Below are 9,702 nucleotides of genomic sequence, written 5' to 3' on the forward strand. Positions count from 1 at the left end.
AGCTCTGTTTTTGCTCATATATTCCTAATCCCTGCTGGAACCCTGCTAAGCTCAAGTTTTTGGTGACAATCCTGTTCACTCTCTGCCCCCAGCTGTCATTTTCAGAAAAGAAAAACAGGTTTCTTACCAAGCCACCAATAATGAAGAAAATAATGAAGGTTCGACCCAAGGCTGTTTGAACTACAACATCACCATAACCAACAGTGGACATTGTCACCATTACTAGGTACATGCACTTGAAATAGCTGATGGACTGTGAATTTGCAGGCTGGACCCAAGGATCTCCATTGTTTTCTACCTGTCCAGGACACGGGAAAGCGAAAAGAGAGAGAAGTTTAGAGTGGTTTTGGTTTCAGTTCATCTCCAATTTATAATTATTTGATTAAAAAATTGGCATCATTTTCATTATTGTAAAGGTGACACATTACCACAGCAGGGATTGGGTTTGTATCAGTGCAAACTTATCTTGTTACACATGCAATTAAACTATACTGGCTTAAGTCATGCTTTGTGGTACAACACATTTGTTCTCTCTCTCTCTCCTAAGAGAATGTTGCATTCATTATAAAAATATATACCCAAAGCTCACATGGTAATACTGATTTAAGGTGACAAGGAAGGACATGTAGCTGATTGTACATACCAAGTGAATAAATCCTGCAGCTGTGAGCCAGGTACCAATAAATACAGCAAAGAGTTTGGAGAGCTTGATTGAGTAACTAGAGATAGAAAGTGAAAAAAAGCCCAGGGCATTTAACACATAATGTAACATTTGCAATAGTTAAAATTTCCTATATGACTCCATCTCTGTTCAACAAAACTTTTCTCTAATGAGTTATATTATATAGGAAGGATTTAGGATTAGAAAAGTCTTCCTACATCCAGCCCTTTCTATCAGTCAGATAATCCCATTTTTTACGTTTATCAGTCTTCAAAATTTTAAGACTTATTGATTTATGATTTCCCTCCTCCCCCAGACAGTTTCACTGAGCTGATGGTTATACTTTTCTTTCCTTTGCACAATTTCCAGTGCAACATCATTGATAGCTTTTTTTTCCCATATGCAATACTATTTCTTTCCCTTTATTACCTGAATCAACTAAAATACAGATACTGGGGAGAAGGTTAAGCTTCCAAGTGTACCTGACAAGAGTTTAACTCACTTGTTCTTTGTGACCCTCAGGAACTGTAGTATTCGGGGAAGTTCTAACAACCTAAGTGCTCTCAAAAAACGCAAACCTGCAGAAAAGCAAGAATGTCAATGAGAAAATAAGAAATCTGTTCAGATATTCAGATATGTTTAAGCATGCATGCTTTGTTTTCCATGTATTTTACAACCTCGAACCTAGCAAGAGAGGATAACATTGATCTGCATTCAGAGCCTTTATGCCACTGGATTTCCATTTATGTCCTCAAAGGTGCTTTGATTTATTAAAAAAATAAAATAAAATGTAGCTCCTTTGAGCTGTAGCCTGAAGGTTTAAGTGACATACAGGTCCCACCGGACTACAGACCCCAGAGCATGCAAGAAAGACATTCACAAAAATCAGGGTACCATATTTACTTCCCCTCTGGGTAGCTCATCATCCAGTTGGTGAGGCACAATGATTTCTGAGTTACTAAAAGCCCTACTAATGGATAAACAAAACAGAGGCAGAGTTTGGTAACTCACAAGTCCCTCAACATTAAAGGCATTTTAAAACTAATATGGAATAATTTTTCTCCCAAAGAACAGGTTGGAACAACAGAAGAACAGACGGTCGGTCGGTTAAAGTCTCCCCACATCAAAACAAATTCAGAAGAATTCTCAGCATAAGATGCAGAACAACAAGGATGGAAAGCAGGATCTCCAAGTCTTACTTACCAAGCCAATTTCTGTTTAAATAATAGGAAACAAAAACTGGAGGGATCGTGAAGAAATCCACAAGAGAATTCAGCTCAAGCCAGAACCTCAGCTTGTCATCTGCTGCCACAAACTAAAGATGAATAACATCAAAGAGCATCAGTGGTGTGTATGATCTTTGGCCTCACCAGAGCAAGAAGGTGACTCTCTGAGGAAGAAACCCATTTTCGTAGTACACTTCCTCCTCTGTAGTTCTGCCTTCTGTGGACACCCACTTAACATTTGTTTCTGAAAGGCTTGGTCTGGAGCCTTGAGAACACAACGATGGGTTGGACCCAAAGGTATAATGACTCTTTCTTTCTCTCTGTCTTTCTTATCTGCCCCTTTCACCTTTTTTTTTTTTTTCCCTAGGGTGCCCTTCTCTGTGGTACTGCTATATCAGTAATAATAAATCATAAACCTAAGGACAGGCGAGACCACATCCTCACCAATAAGAGGGAAAATCTTGTTTTCTAATGATTTGGCCAAAAATTCTAATGTCAAAAGCTACAATCAAAATCTATTTCACACCTGTGCAACTAATGGCATTTTAACAACAGATGGCACACAGCTATCCAGTTTGTACACAAGAAGCTGAAGAGAGACCTGACTAATTGATTCAGTGGCTTAAAGACATGGACAAAGACAAGGCTAATGTGTGAGCTAGGAAATGCTGCAGAAATGCTGGAAATAGCCAAACTCCAAAGGGAGAAAATAATTACAAGTGAAAAAATATTACAAAAAAAAATGGGTGGCTCTGAATTAAGCTAACGCAATCAAGCATTATGTTACAGAGCACCTGTTGTCCACACAGGTAAACTGCTCCCATATATAGCTCAGTTTTAACTCACCTTTCCCATAAAGTGCACTTACCCGTAATCCAAAGTAAAAAAGGAAGAAAGCATTGAAGCCTGTATCTACATAAATGATGCTGTCTGGAAAGGAGATCTTGTATCCTTCTGCTCTAATGGGAAAACAGACACCACAGACAGTAGAAAGAAGGGTGAAAATAAGAAAAAAAAAAAAACAGTAGATTGGCTATCCAGTGACATTTGGTTTGGGTTTATATTTTGATTATGAAATACTCAAACCAGAATTTAAATGTATTCACAATTTTGTGTAATTTAAATCTACTTCCTCAGTGAGGTAGGCAGAATAAATGAATGTTAATAGCAGGGTTTTGTTAGCATTAGTGAGCATATTAAAACATGACATTATTTATCTATCATGCAAATATACTGGAAAGTTTGATTTTCATATATTTATAGTATTTAAGCAAATCCTTCTGCTCATTTCTTCAGGAAAACTGTTCCACCCTCCTCATGTGGACCAGCAGACTCTTCTATATTCAGCTTAGTCAGTAGAAAAGACAGCTCCTGCCGCGCTCACCCAGCCCCTGCCGAACCTGGCCTTCTATCCGCCAAGGGAGCAGTTTAAGCACGAAGCAGTTTCCAGATGAGCCTGCCAGGTTAGGCTGTAACACCAATTTAAGTTTTCTAGGCCAGACTCGCTGACCTTGCATGAAACAGGCCTACAGAGTACTCAAACTGCACAAGTGCAGGTGGTGAAATCTGGCAGCATAAAGCTGAGGGAATAAGCTTTTCCCACTGGTACCACCTGGTCCAGGAAAGGATGTTTGACACTGGCTCAAGAGATCACAGAGCATAAGAGATACAGAGCATACCTCACACTCACTTGCTGATATACTGCCTACAGCAGGTGACAGCAAGCTAGGTACGTCAATTACGAGCCATCTGACACCTCTTCCTGCTCCATGCAGGGAATATTTTGAAAACAGAAACACAATTAAGTAAACTAGTCCCATAGGTCAGCACAGGTGAACATCTACGCTCACCTACACGTGTAATGCTATTCATAGAAAGAACTCTGTGAATAGGATTAACTGCCTGTTTATTCCTTAAAAAAGAAACTCTTTCCCTTCTGAAGCTATTCCTAGCTGTTTGTCAGATTTATAATGCCTTGGGATTGAACACGATATTGGATTGCTCTTGATGTATAATTCTGTTTCTCAGGTTTACCCCTGCTGATTGAATTCAGTTCAAAGTGCTCCACAGCTTTTATATTTTATTTATTTCATTTTATGGTTCCATTTTATTTTTCCAGTGTTGTGCACCAGTCCAAGCAAAGCACTGAGAACAATGCTCTGGCATATTAAATCAATCAAAGGGTTTTACATATTAATATCTTTTTACCCCTGAGCACATTCTACAAAATATATGTCTTCGGGTGAAGATTGGTAGAAGCTATAACTATGCTTTCTTACTCAGTCTTATTTTACTCTCATCAAATTGTTTACTGAAGGCTGGACTTCAGAGAAGAGCTCCATTCCCATTTAGGTATCAAAAATAAATGGCCAGATTTTCAAAAGAGCTTCGGGTAGTGGGTGGTGAGCTTTATTAAAAGCCTAGGACTTGCTAAACATTGCAATAGGAAGGAAGAGCTGGGCTTTGAATGCCTTTGAAAATGTCTGTATCAAAATGGACCATTTTCAAAACCTGTTTCCAGCTGTATAACTTGGACGCCTGTCCCTTAGTTCTTCTGAAAATCCGGACTTGAAGGTATAGACACAAATAATTACATACACCAAAAAAGCTGCAATAGAAAGGTACAAAGCACGTTTTTTCCTTTCTGCCTGCATTATGTAGTTCCATGCACTACTCAGGTAGCTGTTATCATGCAGTTATGCCCAAGGTGTGCTCTTCTAGTATCTGTAGTCCCCGTAAAGTATTAGGATCTTAAAGGAATGGAGGAGTAGGTACTTGAGATCCCAAAGAGCTCAAAGGGGCCTGTCATATAACAGCACCCATTGGCTCCTCTGTCTAATGCCCACAAAATAGCACCAAGAAAACACATCAGCTTGGGTTTCTGAAGTTTGTTTAAATAAGCTTTTTGGATAAACATCAGTAATCTACTTACTCAGCAAGATTGACAAAATAAATGATGAGTGAGCCAATATTCAGAAGAAACACCAGTATCACCTGAAAACACATGCATTAAGGAGATGTTATGAGGTTTACTATGGCAGTAACACAGCTTCCGTCTATAACACCACTTTTACTGTTTGTCTGCCTGCCCATGTGACCAACTCCTCTTTCACTTGCAGCCACCAAACTGTGATGTACAAAATGATGCTTGGACAAAAAAAGGCTGTCATCTTCTACTGACACATTTCTTTGGTGGTCACTTGCCATAGCACTGAAGGAACCGAGGCACAACTGTGATGGATTTTCTTCTCTGTGCAATCTAGATTACAGCTTTTGATCGACTTTTCTGTGTTCCCAGTGTCACTCTAAGAACCCAGAAAATAGAGATTGTATAGCCATACCTAGAGAGACATCAGATAGTGAGTCTCTGACATATTTTTTTTTTTTTTTATCACTTTTGGTCTACTTAGGAGGACTTTCTGAAACATCTTCCCAGGCCAAACACATTTGTATTCGGAAAAAGTGTGAACTAGATCACACAAACCGCAAAACCTGACAAACTTGTGTTTTCACTTGATGTTCTCAGAAGAACAAACATGGCTCAATACCTGCACATCAGAAGAGGAAACCTGTGTTAACCAGTCTACTTACCAATACACACCCCATAGATGTTTGAGCTGATAGCATCATTTCCACCTGGGTAAAGAAGACTCTTATCCAATAGACTGAACTCTGTTTCCTTTTACGTGGCCGCCAGACATCTTTGCCCTGACAGAGAAGCAAACAGACTGTTATCCTTGGCTTTGCCAGACCCTGTTTCCCAGAATGTCTAAAGCAAACACATCCAGCCACCAACACATCTGAATGGTGATTGAAAGCACGGGGGGCACAGAGTATGTCTTCCTTCTGCTAAGCTACTAAAATCTTCAGAATGCCTTATCTTCCTGGAATTCACTGAGGGCTTGCTGTGCAGACATGCACTGCGATCCTCCCACCAAAACGCAGTATCGTTTTCTTTATTTGTTGCATCGATGAATGTTGATTCTCATCACCTTGAAGTGATTGTCTCATAATCTGCACCTGAACAGAAGTGTGCACTGTTGCTAATAATCCCTCTCTACTTGTCTCCCCACCCCTTCCCATCTTACGCCAATAGCGAATTAACTCATTTACCGAGTTTGATCATTTATAACACTTCCCTTGTACAGCTTCAGCTAATTCTGAGTAGCTTTTGCTATGAAAACAATTCTGTCCTTCCTGCAGATACAGTTATTAATAACCGTAACAAATAGCTAACAGCGATTAAATGACAGAAAATCTGTAAACTTCTACCAGTAAAAAAAACAACACTAATGGGAGATACCATGTTGTCCCCGACCCTCCCTTCTTTTATACTCAGTTTCCTAGGCACCTGAGCCTGTAAAGAGCTAACACTTAAGAACTAAACCCCACCTCTGCTCCAGCAGCCAAGAGAACAACAGAGTGAGGTTAATTTAACATTTTGGCACGCAAAGATGCCTACTGCTTGCCAGCAGCACAGGTGTTCCCTTCATTTTTCTCCCACACAACCCAGGTGAGCTTATGAGAATGTCAAGGCCTCCCTTGGAAGTGATGGAGTGAAATGGCCTGTGACAGTTGTTGGACGCAACGTGGAGTGACACAAGGAAAAAGCTCTTCAGTCCTGCAAATTACATTGTAACCCGCTAAATAAGTGACCTGGATGTGCCATATGAACCTCCTGGTGTTATCCTTGGGAGCTAGTAATACCTTCTCAAAACTTCCGTAATACACACACAGAGGACTGGGACAAAAGATCTGGTGGTGGATTTTTTTCAGTATGCTTAATCCCATCCTTTGTCCAGCCTGTCCAGACCACGTGAAAACATCTTTCCTAAAATACTGAAAAACAGCTTCCCACAGTAATTTTTGCGATAATTCCAGCATACCGAATGTGGAAGTACGGTACTGAGAGATGGCTTGACCACGTACATATGTTCCTCATTCCTGCTATCGGCTCTGGCTTATTGTTTAAAAATGTATATGAACAAGGCACTGTGTGTTTGCATATACAAACCTGTGTGAATCAGAGGTTATATGAAAATGGGGATAATTGTGATCGCTATTGAAAAGACAAGCAGTTTAGTGCTCCTCTGTGTGGCCGTATTCATCTACATGCACATGTCGGTGCTGAGGTGTCTGTGTGTATGTTTGTGCAACTGCTAATATTCACACTGGTAAAAACTATCTTGCTTCCTTCTCTTAAAAAGGGAAGGACAATAGCATCCAAAAGCACAATGCTGTTCATCAGCTTGATGATAAAAGCTGTAGCTTTGGGTTCTCCCAAACCCAACTCTCTCTGAATATACCATGTTCAGTGCACTATGACAGAAGATAAAACCTTTCTAAATCAGAACTCAGATCAATATCAAATGTAATTCCTGCATTCTCAAATCAACACGCAAATATGAGCTATTTCAAAAAGACTTTGCCTTTACCTTTTTCCTCCAGATTTGCTCAAGGACGAATCCGTAAGTGTATCTAGCCAACCTGAAAGCCAGAATGGTAAACAGGCCTCCCAAAAATACGAACAAAGATGGTATAATAAAAGCCAACTGAAAGTGCAGTGTACAGGTGAGGTCAGATTTCCTTGTCATGTTGTGAATCACTTTGCTCTGCATTTTTCCTCCTCAGCTTCCTTGACTGCTGGGTCCTGACCTTCTAGAACCCTGCTGCTCTTGTGACTGCAGCGACCTCAGTGTCAGTGCAGCATCACGCAGGCACTGGTGAGGCTGACAGCACAGGATACCGGAGACACTTCCCTCCACAATGGAAGCATTTGAATGGGGGTTCCAATTTAGAACTGTATCTGTTTAGTGATATTACCAAGGTACTTGCTCTCTCTGGAAAAACTCAGTTTATAAAGCTGGCTCTCACACAGACTCACTGTATAAACATAAGTTGCTTATCCAGACCTGTGAAGTCTCACACATGGCACTCAAGACATCCATTCAGACCCCACTTCACGCTTCCTTTCAAGAGCCGCAACACACACATACTGCAGTACTCCCTTGGGAATTTCCATTCCACTTTTGGATCAAGTCCTGCCCCTGCTCAAAAACAAATACAAGCAAGATGCCCTGGCACTGAAAGTGTAGATGTCATGATAAGAGCATCAGTAGAAACAGTGAATAAACAGAGTAAGATTGGTTGAATGTGTCAGAAGAAAGATGCACTTAGCCTGCTATTTTGTTTCAGTTATTGCCCAGTTGATGATGAAGTACAGTGTGACCTTTTCCCTGCTGTCTTCATTTCACTAGATTATCTTCTCTCTTTCTTTTTCTAGCTTAATAAACTTCTTAATCAGAAGAATTTTAACAAGCTAAGTTGAAGTTTCATGGGATACAAACATAACCAACCTGGGATAAATGTGCTGCCATTTCCACAAGCAGCAGCTCTTCCTTGGAGTCAGGCCACCTTTGCAGTCCTATATGTAAAACCAATTTGCTCCCCAGCATCACTGCAGCCTTGGACAAAGAGCAAAGCAGAACAGCACAGCAAGCTCTCACCAGAAACTGCTCAGTAAAAGCAACAGTTCCCCTTGCACCATGCAGGCCTTGCTGTCCCACCCACAGCTGGTGTGGTGTGATCAGATGCCACCAGATCACGCAGCGTCTCTCCCCCTTTCTATTGAAATAATGTCATCAAAAGCTTTAGGTCTAGTCAAGAGTTTTGAAGTCTTTCATGAGCAATGCAGATGAATAATGCAATCAGACTCTTCTTCAAGCAATCAGGGCAGCTGAGTATGGAAGTAGTGATTTTGCCTGAATTGGGAAAAACATGTGCCCAGAGGGGGGGAAAAAAAAAAAAAGAAGAATGGTGAAATAACAGCCCAGCTGGCTGGGAGGCAAAGAATGTGTTATTGTAGCCTTTAAATACAGTAATAGTTAATGTCTGCCCTCCCCTTTCCTTTCCTCCCGTGCTGAGCATCAGAGGGGACTGTGAGTGATTGAAGCCAGTAGGATGTTTTGAATGGCGAGGGCGGTCCTGGGGACAGTGTCAGCTGATGGAGTCATCGGTTGTGTTTTCACAGGGACTAATACGACACAATTGCAATCAGCTCCTCATCTAAAGCTCCAGGATGCCTGAGTCAAGGGCAGGAAAATTTTAAATAAGTTCCAAAAGCGAAGAGGGGAAAAACAAGATAGGAAAAGAAAAAAAAATTTAAAAGAAAGAAAGAAGGAAAAGAAGAAAAAATGTTGTCCCAAACTGAGCCACTTCTCTCTATTCCTCCTGGTGTATTCTTACCAGTCCTCAAGGCTACTACCTTCTGGTCAAGGTCTGGTAATTGTAGGACAGTTTGTAATCTAGGGATGTCTGAGGCACTGGCCCTTCTCTGAAGCACCAGATGCGAGATCTACCATCTCCAAAAGAACGTGTTCAATCACCTCTTGCAAGCCAAGAAGGCAATACAGGCAGAGGAGACGACAGACTGCAGTGACGCTCCCCATCTATTATCTCAATTAACATTCAGGCCAGATGCTCATTAGGACTGTCCAGAGGCAGGTAGAAGAGTTCTTACAAGGAAACCCAGCTGGTTTAGCTCTGCCACAGAACAACCTGACGCTGGCCTACCAGCGGTGCCCCCAGCTCGGCCTAGCCGCACCACAGGCAGCCATGTTGTCCCCCTCGCTCTGCAGCTGCCCCTGTCGCTGTAACAAAGCATTACCTGTGGGACCGGAGCTGGGGACAGGAATTCCCCCCAAGATGACAACGGGATGTGCCAGCCGCTAGCGCAACTCCTGCTCCGCATCTAACACGTTTCTTCCACCTGGTTCCTGCCCCACCTCCCATCTTTCTGTGGAGCGAACTCCGCGC

At 41.5% G+C, this 9,702-nt stretch overlaps 1 protein-coding gene across 3 annotated transcripts in view; it reads right to left on the reverse strand.

The window, feature by feature from the left end:
- KCNU1 (potassium calcium-activated channel subfamily U member 1) overlaps positions 1–7,839 on the reverse strand; it is a 196,132-nt gene extending 188,293 nt beyond the window's left edge. The window contains exons 1-8 of one of the 3 annotated variants that reach the window (XM_066983415.1): positions 7,323–7,834; positions 5,479–5,595; positions 4,820–4,881; positions 2,756–2,846; positions 1,865–1,976; positions 1,164–1,239; positions 644–719; positions 128–298 (exon numbers count right to left, since the gene is read on the reverse strand). In XM_066983415.1, the coding sequence (XP_066839516.1) occupies positions 128–298; positions 644–719; positions 1,164–1,239; positions 1,865–1,976; positions 2,756–2,846; positions 4,820–4,881; positions 5,479–5,595; positions 7,323–7,505 (888 nt within the window). In that variant the 5' untranslated portion in view covers positions 7,506–7,834. Of the gene's footprint in view, positions 1–127; positions 299–643; positions 720–1,163; positions 1,240–1,864; positions 1,977–2,755; positions 2,847–4,819; positions 4,882–5,478; positions 5,596–7,322 lie in introns of all 3 variants that reach the window. The other 2 variants (XM_013194431.3, XM_066983416.1) reach the window with 2 other exon arrangements.
- Between the last annotated feature and the right edge of the window lie 1,863 nt (positions 7,840–9,702).

Source organism: Anser cygnoides, chromosome 26 (assembly GCF_040182565.1).
Source record: "Anser cygnoides isolate HZ-2024a breed goose chromosome 26, Taihu_goose_T2T_genome, whole genome shotgun sequence".
In the NCBI taxonomy this organism is placed as follows: Eukaryota; Metazoa; Chordata; class Aves; order Anseriformes; family Anatidae; genus Anser; species Anser cygnoides.